Raw genomic sequence first — 20,224 nt, 5'->3', positions numbered from 1 at the left:
AGGATTTTGGTCTCAGGATTTTGGGCTTTCAGGATTCTGTAGCACTCCTATGTCTTCTTTCAGATGTTTCTGTTAGGAGTCACCACAGCGGATCATCTGTTTCCATTTCTTCCTGTCCTCTGCATCTTGCTCTGTCACACCAACTGCCTGCATGTCCTCTATCACCACATGCATAAACCTTATCTTAGGCCTTCCTCTCTTCCTCTAACCTGACAGCTCCATCCTTAGCGTCCTTCTCCCAATATTCCCAGCATCCCTCCTCAGCACATGTGCAAACCAATGCAATCTCGCCTGTCTTGCTTTCTCCTCCAAACCATCCAACCTGAGCTGACCCTCTAATATACTGGTTCCTAATACTGTCCATCCTCATCACACCCAATGCAAATCTTAACATCTTTAACTTTGCCATCTCCAGCTCTGACTCCTGTCTTTTCATTAGTGCCACCATCATCAACCCAAATAACATAGCTGGTCTCACTATCCTCTTGCAGACCTTCCCTTTCACTCTTACTGGTACTCGTCTTTCACAAATCACTCCTGACACTCTTCTCCACCCTCCCCATCCTGCCTGTACTCTCTTCTTAACCTCTCTTCCACACTCACCATTACTCTGAAGTGTTGATCCCAAGTATATCAACTTATCCACCTGCATATATGTGTATTATATATATATATATATATATATATATATACACACACACACACACACACACACACACACACACACACACATATATAAATATATATATATATATATATGTATCCATGTATTTTATATATATATATATATATATATATATATATATATATATATATATATATATATATGCATGTATTTTATATATATATATATATATATATATATATATATATATATATATATATATATATAGTACTGTGTTGGCTCAAGTTACAGATGACTGAATGCTTTTTGTCTGTTTTTCATTAAAATATATTATGCACTTATGTGTACAGAGTAGCAACCATCAGCATCTTGTTTACTTTGTAATTGAGTTTGTCTGATTTGATTACATTGTTTTTATTTCACTGCTGAGTGTGTGTGTTATGCAAGATCACCAACAGTGGGGTAAGGGAATTTGCCTTTTTCTCCCATGTTGTATAATCTCTGAGCTGGTATAATATGAAGTGCTGGGAACCACTAAATAATACATGCCTTCATTTCTGAAGAACTAACATGATGGTTAATGCAATCAATACCTCCTATGACATCATTCTGAGGATTTGCTATGTAAATAAAAACAGGCAGATAACTGAAAATAAAATGGTGGAAAACACAACACAGGCTTTTTTATTTTACAGAAAAAAATCAACATCATTGTTTTCATTACAGCTGCTAGTGGAAAAATGTTATATAAACACAGGTGGAAAATGCCACATGATCTCTAATTCTTATGTGTTTCAGAAAAATCTGCGGCATCCACCTGCATTTTCCTTGTTTTTCTTGCTTTTATTGCTTTCTGTGTACTCTGACAAGCTGCATGCCCTATGACCTTACTGTCCTTTCAATAAAACTGAAGAAAGCTGAGCCTATTTGCACTCACTAAGGAACTAATAACAGTGTTTCCCTTGACTTCCACATTACAAGACTCAGGTATGTTCATTTTTGTGTTGCACTTACATTTATTTTGCTATTTCCACTTTCATACACTCTTACCTTTTTTTCATTTAAGTTGCTGTTTAAAACTTAGCTTGTTAACAGCCTGTTCTGGCATGGTCTGGAGGCTACCTTTGAGAGACGAGTTTATAGGTTCATAGGTTCTTAGATGTGTACTACACTAACAACTACTGAGGCCTTTTTAAGCCTAGCCGTGCATCTCAAATCTCTGACAAGTTCTGGTATGCTTATTAAGTGGGAGCAGGGGCTTGAGAGATGAAACATTTACAAGCAGGGTTCCTGGGAGATTAACCATTAGAGACATAGGTGCCAAACCAGAGATGAATTTCCTGCTCCTCATCAAATTATTCAAGTTACACTAGAATTGGGTCAGGGAGGAACTCTGCTTCACATGGCTAGGGTGCCTGATCTAAAGAAGTGACTGTAGTTAGGAAATCCTTCTATATTTTACAAGTAATTGCAAAATGCATCTCTTCTAAAAAGAAGAAAGTTTATGTGTTGTAAAGTCATTGTTCCAGTTATACTTTGCCTAAATAAGACACATTATGTAACATTATGCACCCTCTGAAGTGTATCTTACTAGGTACATAAAAAAAAAATGCATCAAAAAACATCCGGGGTGCGACGACCATGCCCTGGACAGCAATCAAGGAGCCTCAATCCTCACCACTAACACCAGGGAGGTCGTCTCCTAGGAGAGGAAAGGATAACTAATACAGACAGTAAACTATAATTACCCTTAAGTGTACACAGAGATCACAGTCAGTCTGGGGCTGGTTGCTCCCTTGCTCTCAAGGTCCCCAATAAGACTCCCCACTGGCACAGCTATAGGATCCAGGTCTCAGCATAACTGGGCAAGCTAGAACCTCTAGTACCCTCTCTGTCCAACCAGTGCTTCGTGTCCCTGCCCAAGTTGCTGACACAATGCACACAGACTTTGAGATAAGTATTTATACAACTTCACAGACACTCCTGGGAAAAGCTGACACAGATTCTCCAGCTGTCCCCCTTTACCCAGACTATACAGTAGTAATTACTGCCACCACCCAGTTAATAATATCAGCTACTAAAAGGCCCTTAAAAGGGAGTCCAATTATTACTGTGAAATATTAATATCCAATGGTAATGTGACTATACAGTCTAAGGCTTACTGGAAGGGCTTAGACAGTAAACTCTACAAATATATAATGTACTCCAAAGCATACTTCATCTCTACACAAACCAGCCACAGGTAGAAAGTTTTAAAAATATTTAATAATAAATAATTAAAACACAAGACAAATCTGCTACAGCACAAATATATCTAAGAGTTCACAGATTACACAGAGACTTAAAATAATACAATAGGACAGGTTTGGTTTCAAAGAAAAATACCTAATTAATCTTTACTAGCTTTAACTATTGCTACAAGATATCACAGTGCTAAAAACTTACATGTGAGCATAAGCAGAGTGCTCTTAAGTTAGATGTCCAGATCAAAATTCCTCCAGGTCTCTTGTGAGAAATAGTATTTAAATATTACTAACAAACATGTCTCTAAGGCCCTCCCAAAATTACATCATTTTTGACACTTAGGTTTTGCCAGTATTCATATTGCATCATCTTAACACCTGGTCTGAGTTATCAGGCCACAAACTGCATTATTTAGCAATCTAAAACCTGCACAGAAACATACAACAATAGAAGACATTTCACATGTATATACTAACAAAAACTAAAGCAATAAAGCACCTTCCACATCTAAATTCCAGTCATAAACTTTAGCCTTAAAACAATGGGCCTGAAATCTTTATCCAGCCCCCTTGGGCCGAATTCTAACATGAAAGGATACAACATGCTTCACTGGGCCAGTAGAGTGCAATGTTGTCACATATTTTGCAGTTCCACATTTCACAGTGTTTTCCTACATTTAAAAACACAAGCCTGTATTTTACATTTATTTATAAAGTTGATAGAATTATATTTTAAATTCTATTTGACTAGGCTGGCAGCCTTTGCCCCTCTCTCCCCAATCGCCACATCTCTTCCCCCCACAGGAAACTCAAGCTTCAAGTGCCCCATGAGTAACATTGCTTGAAAGTGTCAGGTCTATCTGGGTGTACCTCACCCCATTCCCTGTCTTGAGAGCCCATCTGTATTGATATTGCTACTCCCACTGCGGTGCTGCACTGACATATAATATGTTTGCAACCCCAGACTCCATCTTAGCAACTTGGCATTTTGCTGACTGGCTCTGTTTAACCATGTTAGAGGGTTGTGATTTGTCATCACAGTGAATTTTCTTCCATGCAGATAAGGCTGAAGTTTTTGTAGTGCCCACACTATGGCTAGACACTCCTTTTCTACCGCTGCATAGCATTTCTCCCTGGGTTGGAGCCTACTACTTAAATAAACCACTGGGTGCTCTTCTCCTTCTGAAGAAATCTGGCTAAGTACAGCCCCCACTCCATAGTTTGAAGCATCCACCTGCACAACAAAGTCTTTGCTGTAGTCTGCACTGGCTAACACAGGGGGTCCTCCCAAAGCTTCCTTAAGCTTCTGAAATGCCTGCTCACATGCTGGGGTCCACACTACCTTATCTGCCCTGTTCTTCCTTGTTAGGTCTGTGAGGGGAGCAGCTATGGTACTATAATTGGGAACAAACTTTCTGTAGTACCCTCCTGTCCCTAAGAATGCCCTCACCTGCTTTTTGGTAAAAGGTGCAGGCCATGGCTGAATAGCTTCCACTTTGGCAGGTTCTGGCCTTATCTTACCACTCCCCACTCTATGTCCTAGGTAGGAGACCTCTGCCACTCCCACCTGACATTTGCTCGGCTTAATGGTCAGCCCTTCCCTCTGTAGCCTGCCCAGCACCTGCCTGACATGCTGAAGGTGCTCTTACCAGGAATGGCTGTAGATAGCAATATCATCCATGTAAGCAAGGGAAAACCCTCCTGCTAAGATATGATCTACCAGTCTCTGGAAAGTCGCTGGGGCATTCTTCATCCCAAAGGGCATCTTTCTGAACTCATACAAGCCAAAAGGAGTCACAAAGTCTGACTTCTCTCTAGCACTGGGAGTCAAGGGCACCTGCCAGTAACCCTTGGTAAGATCAATGGTTGTAAGATACTTAGCCCAACCCAGCTGCTCTAGGGCCTCATCTGTCCTGGGCATGGAGTAAGCATCTGACTCTGTGTGACTATTTCATTTCCTGTAATCCACACAGAACCTGTTGCTGCTATCCTTCTTTGGCACCAACACCACTGGCAAGGCCCAGGGACTGTTGGACTCTTGAATCACCTCTAGTTCCAACATCTCATGTACCTCTTCCTTCAGAGTCTGTTTGACTCTCTCAGACACCCTATAAGGGGCCTGCCTGATAGGCCTTTGGGGTCCTGTATCCACCTGGTGCTGCACCAGGTGGGAGCTCCCTGGTTTCCCGGTGAACATGTCCCCAAATTCCTGCAACACTGCTCGGATTTCTCGAACCTGGGAAGAAGATACCTGCTGGGACATTGCTACCCCTTCCACCGAGGTGTCAGCCCGAGCCTCACTGAGGAGATTACTCCCAAGATCTCTCTCAGACTCCTCCTGCAATACACTGCAAATGCTCAGCACAAGGGCCTCCGTATCATGGTAAGGTTTCATCATGTTAACATAGTACATTTTGTTCCCCTGCCATCTGCCTAGCACTTCCACCATGTAGTTAACCTCACTTACCTTTCTTGGTACCTTGTAGGGTCCCTCCCAAGCTGTCTGCAACTTGTTGTGTCCAACAGGAATGAGAACCATCACCTGCTGCCCTACAGCATACCTTCTAGCTCGAACATTCCTGTCATACCACACCTTTTTCTGTTGTTGGGCTTCTGCCAGTTTCTCTTGGGCCAGGCTCATGAGTTCCCTGAGCCTTGTCCTGAAGTTCAGGACATATGCCACAACAGAATTCTTGTGAGACTCACACTCACCTTCCCACTCATCTCAAATTAAATCGAGAGGTCCCCTCACCCTATGTCCATACAGCAACTCAAAGAGTGAAAAACCTGTGGATTCCTGGGGAACCTCTCTGTAAGCAAACAACAGATGGGGCAAATATTTGTCCCAATTCCTCCTTAACTGATCTGCAAATGTCCATAGCATGGACTTGATGGTAGAGTTTAACCTTTCAACAAGACCATTAGTCTGAGGATGCTAGGGGGTGGTCTTCATGTGCTTCACCCCACAGGACCTCCGCAGACAAACCAGCAGGTCTGACATAAAATTTGCACCTCTGTCAGACAGTATTTCCTTTGGGAAACCTACCCTGCTGAAAATCTCTAGCAAAGCATTTGCCACCTTTGCGGCCTCAATGGAGGACAAAGCTACTGCCTCAGGGTATCGTGTAGCATAATATACAATCACTAGGATATACTTTTTCCCTGTGGAACTTGGGGTACTCAGAGGACCCACAATATCCAAAGCTACCATCTGAAATGGCTCCTCAATCACAGGCAAAGGCATCAAAGGAGCTCTTGCCTTATCTCCTGCCTTGCCTACCATTTGGCACTGCTCACAGGTCCTGCAGTACCCTGTTACATCTCTGGAAATTCCAGGCCAATAGAAGTTTTGCATAATATGCCTCTTTGTACGTTTTATGCCCATATGACCTGCAAAGGTAATATCATGGGCTATGGCTAGAAATGCCAGATGGTAAGCTCTAGGCACTACCAACTGCTGTACTCTCTCACCTTCTAGCCCTCCCTCAGGGGTCCACTCTCTGTACAGTAACCCTTTGTTCCAGTATACAGATTCCCTCTTCCCTTGAGAATCAGGTGCCTCCCTAGCTACCTGCCTCAGGCCTTGCAATGTAGGGTCTGAGAGCTGAGCCTGTCTCAAGTCTCTCCTTGTAACCCTTCCCAGCTCCCCTTCCACTGAAAGTGTGGCATCCTCTGACAGCGGCGCTACACTGTCAGCCTGGGTACTACTACTCACCTCTACCTTTGCAGTTACCCTGTCCAAAGGAACATCAGTACTCACAAGCAGTTGTGGCCCACATTCAGTCTCACTGCTACAGCATAGCTCACTCCCTGAAGTAACCACCTCAGCAGTCCTGGCTGCAAGTATGCAATCTGTCTGGGTCTCCCCCAGGCTACCAGACTCACATGCTTGTCTCCTAGCCTCACTGCATGTAACTGCATAAGTACACAGTACTACCTTATCCAAATCCTTCCCTCTCAGGACATCTGCAGGATGGTAGTTCCATACCCCTGTTGTCTCAAGACAACACACTGTTGGCATTTTGTCTTTCCCACTTACTGGATCTCTCACCTTTGGTTCACCACCTTGCCTCCATGGACATCTGTATGCCACATGGCCCCACTGGTTGCATTCAAAACATTTAACCCTAGCTCCTGGACATATACCTGGACTAGTGGCTTCCCCTGCTACTGGCGGATTCTGTTGGGGCAGTCTGTTCTGCCCACCATGGGTTCCTTTAGTCCCATGAGCAGTACTGGAGGTCCCTTTCCTGTGCAGGGCTGCCCTACTTGGTAGGTATAGGTCTCCCTTCTTCCCCAACTCCTCTGAAGTAGTACACTGTTTATCAGCTAACCAGATCCTTATGTCCTCAGGCAAAGTGCTAAGGGCTTATTCCCTTACCAAAAGGTCTGCCAGCCCTTCAGAAGTGGTGACCTGACATCCACTCACCCAGCTATGAAAATAAGTGCCCAGTTCAACAACATATTCACGTACATTTTCATCTGCCTTGCGTCTATGCTCACGAAACGTTTTCCTATATATTTCAGGTATTAGCTTAAAACATTCTAACAAATGTATTTTTACAGCAGGATAATCAAAACAGTCAGTGTCCTGCATTTTTGCTAAAGAAGTTAAGCTTTACTATGGAGTAAGGGGGTCAGAAACTGTACCCAGAGCCTTTGGTCAACTTCATACTGTTTACATACCTGCTCAAACATATGAATTAAGCTATCAAAATTATCCTCCTCTTTAAACTGTGAAAGAACTTTACTGACCTTTTGTGCTTCTGGGGTCCAGTTACTCCCTTCCCCATTACCTCCATGACTCTGGCGAAGAGTCAGCATTTCCCTCTAATGCTTTCTCTGCCATTCCTGTTCTTCAGCTTCTAGGCTCCTCATTCTCTCGGCTGCTTCTAGTTCCATACGTCTGGTCTGAAATTCAAGTCTCTTCAGCTCCAGCTGAATTTTTAAGTCCACTGCAGAAAAGTTGAGCTGTCCATTCTCTGTGGATATTGTATCTCCACTGTCAGTGTGATTATCCTCCAGGCTGCTGTTTTCTGATGCAGCTGTAACCGAGGCTGCAATCAGGTCTGCCTTAGTCAGGTTTCCATACACCAGCCCCCTAGCCTGGCACATCTTCGCCAGCAGGCTCCTTGTCATCTTTCCATACTCTTCTGCTGACATGCTGCCTGCTTACCCTGACTAACACTGAGCTAACAAAAGAACAATTGTGATCTGAACTCTTGGTATACACTGTGTGGCTGTTTTAGAGTACAAAACACTGTTAGAGATCACTGTACATAATCTACAGGAAGTCGCTCTGCCCACACCACTACAAGCCAATTAGTATGTGAAGTAGATCCCACCGCTGCCAAACACTTGTGATGACCTTGCATTGGCCCAGCAATCAAGGAGCCTCAATCCTCACCACTAACACCAGCAAGGTCGTCTCCTAGGAGAGGAAAGGATAACTAATACAGACAGTAAAGTACAATTTCCCTTATGTGCACACAGAGATCACAGTCAGTCTGGGGCTGGTTGCTCCCTTGCTCTCCAGGTCCCCAATAAGACTCCCCACTGGCACAGCTATAGGGTCCAGGTCTCAGCCTAACTGGGCAAGCTAGAACCTCCAGTACCCTCTCTGTCCAACCAGTGCTTCGTGTCCCTGCCCAAGTAGCTGACACAACACACACACACTTTGAGTTAAGTATTTATACAACTTCACAGACACTCCTGGGAAAGGCTGACACAGATTCTCCAGCTGTGCCCCTTTACCCAGACTATACGGCAGTAATTACTGCCACCACACAGTTAATAATATCAGCTACTAAAAGGCCCTTAAAAGGGTGTCCAATTATTACTGTACAATATTAATATTCAATGGTAATGTGACTATACAGTCTAAGGCTTATTGGAAGGGCTAGACAGTAAACTCTGTAAATATATAATGTACTCCAAAGCATACTTCATCTCTACACAAACCAGCCACAGGTAGAAGGTTTTAAAAATATTTAATAATAAATAATTAAAACACAAGACAAATCTACTACACCACAGAGATATCTAAGAGTTCACAGATCACACAGAAACTTAAAATAATACAGTAGGACAGGACTGGTTTCAAAGAAAAATACCTAATTAATCTTTACTAGCTTTAACTATTCCTACAATATATCACAGTGCTAAAAACTTACATGTGAGCATAAGCAGAGTGTTGATAAGTTAGATGTCCAGATCAAAATGCCTCCAGGTCTCTTGTGAGAAATAGTATTTAAACATTACTAACAAACATGTCTCTAAGGCCCTCCCAAAATTACATCATTTTCGACACTTGGGTTTTCAGAGTATTCATATTGCATCATCTTAACACCTGGTCTGAATTCTCAGGCCACAAACTGCATTATTTAGCAATCTAACACCTGCACAGAAACTTACAACAATAGAAGACATTTCACATGTATATACTAACAGAAACTAAAGCAATAAAGCACCTTCCACATCTAAATTCTAGTCATAAACTTTAGCCTTAAAACAATGGGCATGAAATCTTTATCCAGCCGTCCTCGGGCCGAATTCTAACATGAAAGGATACAACATGCTTCACTGGGCCAGTAGAGTACAATGTTGTCACATATTTTGCAGTTCCACATTTCACAGTGTTTTCCTACATTTAAAAACACAAGCCTGTATTTTACATTTATTTATAAAGTTGATAGAATTATATTTTAAATTCTATTTGACTAGGCTGGCAGCCTTCGCCCCTCTCTCTCCAATCTTCAGACGGGGTTCCTAACAAAGTGTGATTTCTGGCCTTAAAATTCTTAGCTGCCATGGGATGCTGGGATCCTTGTTCTTGTACTCAATATCTTATACTCTCCTTAGAGGAGATCTGTGCCTTCCTTTCTGTGCCCTCAGGGATCCTATTATTTTTGCCCTCCTTTTTCTCAATAAATCAAATACAGCAGTGAACAGTAGAATAGAAGATATCATCCTACATCATGAAATAAATAAATCTAGGTGGAAGAACAGATTCATCTCCCAGCACCTCCCCTGGCTCTGGAATAAGCTCTCCCTTGCAGATCATGTGATGAGATTCCCTGCAATCCTTCAAAGATAGTTTGGACAACAGAATGGGCGCCTTAAAATTTACCCTGGGAGTTGCAGACTTTCTTAAAAAGGCTAGCAGAGTCTGAGTGATTATTGGCAAGAGGCACAAGGCCTCTGGTCAGACTGTCTGGTATATCATGAGCCTATAAACTCAGTACTTGTATAATACTGAGTCCCAGGAATGGCTCTTACAGCCTACACAACTGCATTCTTAGTAAAACTACAAACTAAATGAAGACTGATAAAATATTATACATTTCCTTAAGTGGTTAGTCTCCAGTCTTCCTCTCTTGTTCCATGAAGTTTCTCAAGGCTTATTCATGCCCCTTCAGTACAACAGAGCACTCAAAGTTTAATATAAAATGCTTCCTCAGCCATAGCCATTATATTATTCCACCTGTGATAAAACGTCTGGAAAATAAAAGAAAACCTTCTGTTCCATCTTTAATGATACTGTCAGCATGCACATTCTGTTGTACAAAATTATAATAAGTAGTCAATATTATAAGCAGCTAAATCATGAACATCATGAGAAACAGTGAGTAAATCTGTCTAAAAAAGCAGATTGCTACAATAAAGTGCTTCTGGGAAGACTGCTTATTTTAACAGCATGAAATAATTTGAAAAAGATGTTTCCATACATTAAAGTACTTGTAATAGGGTGTACACAAATTGATGAGCTTATAGCTACTGAAAGCACATCTCTTGTTAAGTGCATTTTTTTCCACCTATAACAACAGTCAGTCACGAAATGCATGCACACATTCTCATTACTTACCTGAAATATCCTTTACCCAGAGCATTCAGTTTCAGCAGTACCAACATGGTTTACAAAAAACAAGCAAACAAATAAAAAAAGTGTCTTCTGAGAAGGGAAGAATCCTCAAATGACGATGTCTCCATCTGTTTGGTATGTGACAGTTTTGACCATTTATGGAAGTAAACAAACTTACAGGTGATTCTAAAGCGTAGTAGGTAGCCTGTCAGTCTCATAATCTGAAGGTCATAAGTTTGATCCTCACACAGGGCAGTTTTGACTTTGGTTGGGGATTGGCATAACTGTTAAAATTCTTTCCTCACAAGCAACAGACACAGGGTTTGATTCTCACCAAGGGGAAACTGGATAAGCTTAAAAATGTCCCAAAAGGTCACCTAACCTAGTATAAACCTATAAAGTGAGGCATAAAATTAGCATGATCAGTGGTAGTTTTCTAACAGTGTTGGCTGTAGGAACTGCAACTGATAGTATGGAAAACTATGCTTTTAAACTTATTTCTAAATGGAAAAACCCCACAGCTCTTCCTCGGTGTACCTGACTGTTCCCTCACCTAAACATCAGCTGCAGTCATGGTTACAGTGACATCACCACATCTGATGTTCGTATTGTCTCCTTAGAGAAATGTCCAAAATGGACACTGCTGCATTACTTACCTGGATGAATGACGTTTCTCATTTTCTTCCAAGCTGCATACTGTATGGGTCCATGGAACCTCCCCGTGCTGAGGTTTCCTCTTTGCACTGATACTTCTTTTATTCCTTTTCTCAGCCTTCAGAAAAATAAACAAACAAATAAATAAGTGAATAAAACAGTTGTACAACAGATAATTAGATTAGAGGCAGTATTTGTAGAGCAGATAATCAGTCTTGTTGCTTATCTTGGGAAGTATCCACAATGTTTAATTGGATGACAGCACACCTGAACCCACGGAAAGTGTACTTGATCTGCTAGGAATTCCTGAACCTCCCATAACCCACTGCTTACAATGGGGCCCAAATCCAAAAGACTTGCTCTCAGTGTATGTGACTTGCTGTGGTAACCAAAGAATGGAGCAAAACTTGCACTTCTAAACAAATAACCAAAAAAAAAAATACGACAAATAGCCAAGCTTCCCAAGCAAACAGGGAATATATGTTAAGTTTTCAGAAATGAATAATTCCAACATCCCAGAAGAATAAAAAACTTTTATTAAGAACCAGTTCTAGAAGAATAAAAAACATTTATTAAGAACCAGTTTCCAGAAGAATAAAAACAATTTATTAAGAACCAGTTTCCAGAAGAATAAAAACCATTTATTAAGAACCAGTTTCCAGAAGAATAAAAAACATTGACTTACTGTGGTGAAAACCTATCATATAGATAAGCCTTACATCTGAGTAAACTGATCACACTGAGAGCAAGTCCTTTTTAATCAAGGCAGGCTTACACTCGAATAAGCCACTTACCCCGACAGCAAATATTTTGTAACTGGGGCAGGCTTACACTGAGAGTAAGTCACTTAACTGACAGGAAGTCTTTGGAATCTGGCCATGCATACAGTGGAGTACATCACTCACCATGAGAGGATTTTACCGTCTAATTTCATTCAGGTAGCCTTTGCAATCTGCGCTTTACCTTTCAAGGTCTGGTAATAGAGTTTGATGTTGTACTCAACAGTCCATCAATTACAGAAGGCCTTTTACAGTAAGGCATATCAGAGATGTATATAAGTACTCTCCATATAAGCTGATCACTGAAATAGCCATCTGCAGTAGATTATGTTGTTTATGAAAAAATAGTAGCATGCATGCCTTAATTTGTAATCTGCTATCAATGCTGTTGATTATGAATGCATTGAACTTTGTCCCTAGAAATAAAAACTCAAAGAGAAAAGAATCCCTGACACTTGTCTGGGGATTGAACTCAGGACTCTCACGCATTCCATGTGGTTGTCACTGCCACTTGACCAACAAGGAATCTCTGGACAATTAGTTACCCATTTTTCACCAGGAGAAATTATCCTTCCTGTCAGCTTGGAAACCACCTTGACAGTGCTCTTGAGCACATAAGCATTCAGTGGAAAACAATCAATCAATCAATCAACCTAATACTGTATTAACAAGTCATTGAGAAAGTAAAACACAGACCTTTGTCTGTGGAAAATAAAAGGAAAGCTATGCCAGTTAAAAAGCATCAAAAAACAGTACAACAATCTCTTACTAGTTCCTTGCATGTTTATTTTTGTTAGTGCCCATATGCTAACAAAACAAATATGACTTACACATCTTCCATCACCCTTGTGACTGGGTTGTCTATGTGTAGTGAAGGCATTTATAATGTTATATAGGTTAATAGGTTCATAGGTAAGTACTAGGCTATTTGTCCTTGAGGGCTATTTTAACCCTAGAAAATGTCCCTTTTTCTGCTCAGATGACCTTATCCCATTTAGTTGTAGATTGTCCTTACCCATCCCGTGGTTGATAATTATATATTACCCCTAATAAGAATAAATAATGAGATAATAATAAATTCTTTGCTTTGTTTGTTTGCAAATATGATTCCTTCATCTTCATTGAGGATCTAGAACCAGGGATCCTAGTGTTAAAAGTGCCCCTTGCACTAATGTAGATTGCCATGAGACACAAGATGTGTGTGTGTGTGTGTGTGTGGGGGGGTACATGCACAATGAGCAAAGGAAAAAAGAAGCTAAGAAACACAATGAGATGAGATTGTGCCTAGAAAGAGCATGCAAAACTCAACAAATTGCAGTGGGCCCTTTTGGAGAACAACTGTTTTGTTGAATGTTTGCATATCTGGTATATATTTTATCTGCTCTGCTCTGGATTCTTAGTATTTTTGTCTTTGAACCAGGTCATCAAGGCTACAAAATCACTACTAATTCAGAACATGTCTCTTTTGGAAGAAAGTTATTTCAAAATATCCTAGTTTTTCAATCACCTGCACAGTTTGTATAGCAGAAAGGTGATAGCTGTGAGATGAACTATAAGACAGTATATTAATGCAATAATACATGGCAAACCTGGTATTGTCTTTCAAAAACTTAGAAGAGATTTCAGTAATCACACAGTACTGTATCCACTGCAAGCTGGAGTGAAGAGAATTTTTAATATTAGAATAATAAATGTGTGTGTGTGTGTGTGTGTGTGTGTGTGTGTGTGTGTGTGTGTGTGTGTGTGTGTGTGTGTGTGTGTGTGTGTGTGTACTTTATGAACACACACATTTATAAATAATGTTGCATCTAGCTCAACTTAAATTCGGTTCTCAAACTGTAATCTACAGAATTGTGAAACACACATGCTAACATGTATAAAGCTGCTTTAGCCCTACTAGTTTTTCTTCCATTTACCAGTTTTTCTGGTCTCATGACATATTCCACAACGTAATCCAAAACTCCATGATATAAGCCTAACACTTTTCTTCATATCCTATAAGTTTATATAATTTCATCTTGTTCTTCTGCCTTTCATAATTTGCATACCCATTGCTTCTTGCTCTTATGTGTAGCTCAACCCTATACCTCTCTAAGCATTTTATTTTCTATCATTTCAGCTTTGCTGTGTAAATGCACCAGCACACAAGGCTGCAGACTTCATCAGACAAACCTAGGAAAGTATTTTTTTCCACAGACTGGTGTGCGTTCTGACAGTCCCCTATAACTTTCTCACCAGAAGGATGAACCCAGGATATAAAGTTCCTCACCAAAAGGATAAAGGGTCTCAAAAATATGTCTTATGCTGCCCGACTGAAAGAACTTCAGCTCTATTCAGCCACACTTGCTCAGAGGTGACCTGTGCCTGACATACAAGGCCATGTCAAACCCAGATTTGATGAACATGCTTCACCTCAAAAAATCTAGATCCCTCAGAACTACAAGGGCGGGAGACTTAAACCTTGACACGGTTATTAATAGGACGTGCTGGAGGGACAGAATCATCACCCAAAGACTCCCTATGCTGTGGAACAAAATCCCGGTACATGTGAGGCAGAGCACCTCGCTGGCCGTGTTCAAGAGAAATCTTGACCAATGGATGGGAGATCGCAGATATACCCCAGGGATTACCTCAGTGTCTCTGCTTGACAGAGGCACAGCAAAATAATGGGCATAGTTTTCTTCAAACTAAAGGGGTGGTGAAAGCCACAAAAACTCTGGGCTAGGCTTATAAATGCCCTTGGGCAGATAGCCTAGTATGAACCGATGAACCTATGAACCTATGAATATAGCTTGGCTACACTATTAAGCCATTGTATTCAATTATTTAACAGTGGTTTTAAATGAGCAACAATGAATTAAAAAAGCCCTGCTTCTACCTGCACATAAAGCACATTCAAAACATTTATGTGAGTCATTGTCCTCATCCTGGCCCTATTGGCCTTATCAGGTTTACCCCTTCCACAGTGGAACAGATGCCCTCAGCCCTACCCCATCTCCTAGACTAATACACAATACCCCCCATGTATTCACTTGACAAACTTGCTAAGCATCATCATTTTTAATATCTATTTTTATTTAAAAGTATAACTTTTTCTTCGTTCCTCATAGTCTGGTGGTTATCAAACTTTGGCAACAGGGCTCAGGTCCATCCATTACATGTCACAACCCTCACTCAGTTGCTAAATACCTTTCATAGAGGTTGTCCATGGTTCTTCATTCCATTTAAACACCTTTTACTTTAGATACGTGCTACCCACAGTACCTCGAACAGCCCTGCTACTCAGATGTGATTCACAATTCTGTAGTTTATAATTTGAGAAATGAATTCATGCACACCAAGATAAACTAGCATGCTTTAACCAGTCTGGGCTGTTTGGCAAACCATATGCTGCAACCCTTTTCTGAGCATCTTCCACTGATCTTTTGTCTTCCTTTAGATAAGGCCCCCAGAACAATTCCTAGTAAGTTAACCTTAGAATAATTCCTGAATATTTCAGGTTTAGCTGTGGGAGGGGTCCAGGTTTTATTTATACTTCAAAGGAAGCCATTTTGTGGTCTGACTTTACCAGGGAAGGCATTACAGTAGGAGATGTGCAGTAGTCTCCCATATTAGTGAGGACCAGATCCAGTATGGTTGCACCCCCGGTTGGTGTATTGAAAATCTGGTCCAGGAAGTTTGTGTTTACAAATTACAGGAATCTCTGTGCATGTACATTTGATGTTGTATAGGATTCCCAGTTAATAGTGGGTAATTAAAGTCACCCATGAATACGGTATTGGGTTGGATGGTTAGTGTTTCTAATAAGTTTAAATATATGGTATGGGTTTCCTGCTTATAGAGGGGGACTTAGTTTGCAAGGAAGTGGCATTGGATTTTACCTATGGTAATCTGAACATGGAGCAGCTCAAGTGCGTTGTCTTGTTTGACCAGCCTTGAAGTATATTTATGTTTGATGTAAACAGAGACACCTCCACCTTTAGTCCCTGCCTGTGAAGTAGCGGGCATAAATGTGCGGAAGGCATTATAAACTTGCTCTGTTGGTGTGTTTTCCGCGGCTTTAAACCATGTCTCAGTGACTGCACAGACATCAGCATTCTCTAGGGTAAAGAGAGATTCTAGGGAGTGGAGTTTTTTTTTTTAGACTCCTAGCATTGAGCAGTAATACCTTTAGACTTTCTTGGTTTTGATTTGCTATGTCAGAAATACTTTCAGTTTGGCATTGCCTAAAAAAAGACACTATGGGGTTGACAGTGTTTTAGCTAATATTTGAAAGCCTAGAGGGGAGAGGTACAGACCATCCTTGACAAAGCAGCATGATCTGTTGACCATCTCCTTCCATGCTGACAAATACTGCACCCCTTAGAATGACACCAGAAACTAAGCCAGTTATTAAAGTCAATGTCACTCTTTTTTTGTAGGGCTGGTGCATTGGAAGGCTGCACTCATCCCACTGGATAGATAAGTTTGTCTTAGTCCGCTTACTAGAGTTCTCTGGCATCTGTATTATCTTTCTTCTGTCATGGAACTACATAGCCAGTCCCCGTTCCCAGTCAGCAGCGCAGCAGCGCACATCATACTAGGTGTGGTCTATAGAAGTCATTATTCCATGGCTCAGCCCAGCTTCCTGGAGGCTTATATGAGCCTGCATCACCGTAAGGAACTCCTACTCCCTGACCTGATGCATGTGTTAGGGCATCTATATGTACAAAGGGTTACCATGACAGGCTTATGATTGCCGAATCTACAGACCCCTAATTATGACCATTGGTGTTATGCAAGCCTCCACCTACATGAAAGCAGTCAATCACTGGAAAGCCCAACACTCCTTCCCCCCAGAATGGGTGAGCTGCAATAAGCTGCACACTTCCCACCCTACTCAGCTAGACTCTTTCAGCACCTGAGCTGCTGCTCAAATTCATGTCATCTGGGTAACAGCTCAGATTATATCCATTTTTAACACAGGTGTGGGGATGCTCTAAAGTTTTAATCAAATGGTGCTCGGCATAATCTTTCAACTTTCTCCATGGCTAGAAGTTAAGATTCAGGACCTTTCAGACAGTCTTCATAATATTCTGAAGTGAATCAGCTAGGAGTGGGAGAGTCCTAGCCTCAAAATTATTAGCATTCAACAATTTGTTGTAAAGTTTCATTTGGTGAGAGCACTCTTCTAAAATCCCAGGTCCAGATTTGTCTTCTTAAGGTTATTTCCATAATGGAAGGCATAGAGTTACATGGCTATCTAAGTGAAAGGGAATGCTGATTAACATCACTGCCAAAAAAAATGAAGGTGTATCATTTTGGGCCACATAAATACCTTCTCTATATAAATGAGTGTAAGAAGAATCTTTTCTGATGAAAACACATAAATAGATAATACTGTACCTGTTATGCTAGAGAGAATGACATAGGAGCTGAGAAGAACCATAGGGTCAAAGGTTCATAGGTAGGTACTAGGCTATCTGCCCAAAGTCATTTATAAACCTAGCCGGAATGTGTTGGCTTTCACCGCCACCTTAGATTAGTTCCCTGTGCTTCTGTCCAGCAGAGCCATTGAAGTGATTCCTGGGGTAAACTTTCTGTTTCCAATCCACTCATCAAGGTTTCTCTTGAAGAGGGTTAGCGAGGAGCTCTGCCTAATGTAGATTGGAATCTTGTTCCAGAGCATGGGAAGTCTCTGGGACAGGAATCTATCCTTTCAGCATGTCCTATTTATTGTTGTGGTGAAGTTTAGATCCCTAGAGCATGTGGCTCTAGGGGATATGGTTTTCTTTAGGTGGAGCATGTCCATCAATTCTGGGTTGGACATGGCCTTGTATCTCAGGCAGAGATCACCTCTGAGTAGGCGGTATGCAACCGAGTACAGCTGGAGTTTCTTCAGTCGAGCTGCATAGGGCATCTGTTTGAGGCCAGTGATCCTCTTGGTGAGGTACTTCTGTGGTCTTTCCAGCTGTTGCATGTGTCTTGTAAGGTACATCCCAAATGGGGCATTGTACACTATGATGGGTCTGATGAATGATGCATAGAGGGGCACAATGACCTCTTTTGATCTGGATGCAAACCCTTTTGTAATTAGGTGGGCCACATAGAAGGATTTTTCTAACTACTTTGGCAATTTGATTATCAAAGGAGAGGTTACTATCTACTTGGTTTCCCAGATCTCTTATTACGTCTTCCATATTTAGGAGGCTACCACCTATGTGGTAGTTTGTGGGTACTTTGTTTTTTTCTAAAGGGTATGACTATGCACTTTCGGCATTTAGCTTGAGGCCATGGTTTTGACACTAGGTATTTGTCTCAGTGAGACCCTTTTGCAGGATGTCTGTGTCCACTGGAGAGTCAATTATAGGCCCTAGTTTGCAGTCGTCTGCAAACTTGGTCAGCCATAGTCCTTCTGTGCTTGCCTGTACCTCTGAGAAGTATATGCCGAACAGAAGGGGTCCTAGGACTGAGCACTGGGGAACTCCACTTGTAACTGGTTTAGAGTCAGACTTAGCTCCCGCAACTCTTACTGTTCTGTCCATGAGCTAGTTGGCAACCCATCTCATGATGTTGGGGTTTATGTTCAGTCTGGTGAGCATGTCTATAATACCTGAATGGGGAATGGTGTTGAAGGCCTTTGCGAGGTCTAAGTAGGCTGTGTGCACCACCTTTCCCTCGTCTATAGCCTTGGTAACTGTCTAAAAGAAGTCCACCAGGTTTAGGAGGCATGATCTGCCCTTAACAAAGCTGAACTGGGTAGGGGCCAGTGTTTGGAGGTTCCCAGTGTCTCTGTTTATAAGATCCATGATGATGCGTTCCATAGCCTTGCAGACCAAGCTAGTCAGGCTTATAGGGCAATAGTTCCCGGGGTCTGTTGGGGTTCCACCTTTGTGGGGTGGAATAACCGTTGCTGTGTGCCACTCTATGGGCATGTAGCCTGTGGAGACGCTGAGTTTGAACAGTGTGTTTAGGTGAGGGGTTAGTTCATCTTTGAGCTCATGTAGGATGCAGCCTGGGACACTGTCCGGTCCCATTGATGCTGTGTTTTTGGCTTTGGAGAGGGTTGTTTTAACCTGAGTGTGTATGATTTCAGGGGTACTACATTCTTCTGGTATGATTATGGGCCCTTTTGGGGGTGAGAGGGGGGTGAAGTTTGCACTGAATCTGTCTGCCAGGATGTTGGCGATATCGGTCGGTTCAGTATATTTTGTGCCATTCTGCACTAACTCCGAGCAGATCTGAGAATTGCCACTTAGATTCTTGACATAGCTAAAGAATGCCTTGTGGTTATCTTTGGAGTCCTTGGCTGTTTTTCTTTCGAAGCTAGCCTTGAATGATTTTTTTTCATCAGGCGACTTGTATGTGTCTGATGTACTTGGTACTGCCATCACTAGATGTTGGGCTTGATGTTGTACCACCTGCTGAGTCCCTATAAAATGCTTCTTTGTAAATCACTAACAGCCTGGTGGGCATGTATGGGCTAATATCAGCTCTTATACTGGGAAGGTTTAAACAATGAAGGCAAAAGGAAATGCTCAGACACAATTTCACAGTCTGATTTGATATGCGAAGTTATGCAAATCATATTGCTTTCAGGTGAGCGCTCCATTTTTAAATCAAGAAGTTTGGATTTGGTTTCCGGAATCACGTTAAAAATAACAGATCCTTTCACTGCTGAGGGATTGCCCAATGACTTTTGGCAGTGCTGAGGGCTTTCTGCATTTGTCTTTAGTGACCCGAGATGTCAATACATATCCTTACTCTTTGTGACAGACTTTGTTATCAATGAGTAGGAATCATCTGAGGGAACAGCACCAATAATGCCTTATAAAGATGAGAGTTAGTAATAATTCAAGCCCGCTAGCTGTACAATAAAGGGTATCCTCCTCGAACTCTCAGAGAGTAGCAAAAACACACTCCCAACAGCTCACAAAATATATTAAAATCGTCACGAACCACGTAGTTATCAGAAAGAAATTTATTGAAAGAACATCCGAAACTCCATGTTTTTTCAATAAATTTCTTTCTGGTAACTACGTGGTTCGTGACGATTTTAATATATTTTGTGAGCTGTTGGGAG

General features: G+C 41.6%; 1 protein-coding gene across 1 annotated transcript in view; it reads right to left on the bottom strand.

Moving 5' to 3' along the window:
* LOC122810886 (zinc-binding protein A33-like) overlaps window positions 1-20,224 on the bottom strand; it is a 126,421-nt gene that overhangs the window by 33,461 nt on the left and 72,736 nt on the right. Inside the window, exon 5 of the mRNA XM_044082430.1 lies at window positions 11,386-11,501. Coding sequence (XP_043938365.1) covers window positions 11,386-11,501 — 116 coding nt within the window. The remainder of the gene's footprint in view (window positions 1-11,385; window positions 11,502-20,224) is intronic.

This window comes from Protopterus annectens, chromosome 9.part0, assembly GCF_019279795.1.
Source record: "Protopterus annectens isolate FY-2018-M chromosome 9.part0, PAN1.0, whole genome shotgun sequence".
NCBI classification, from domain to species: domain Eukaryota; kingdom Metazoa; phylum Chordata; order Ceratodontiformes; family Protopteridae; genus Protopterus; species Protopterus annectens.
This window is presented reverse-complemented; position numbering and strand designations above follow the sequence as displayed.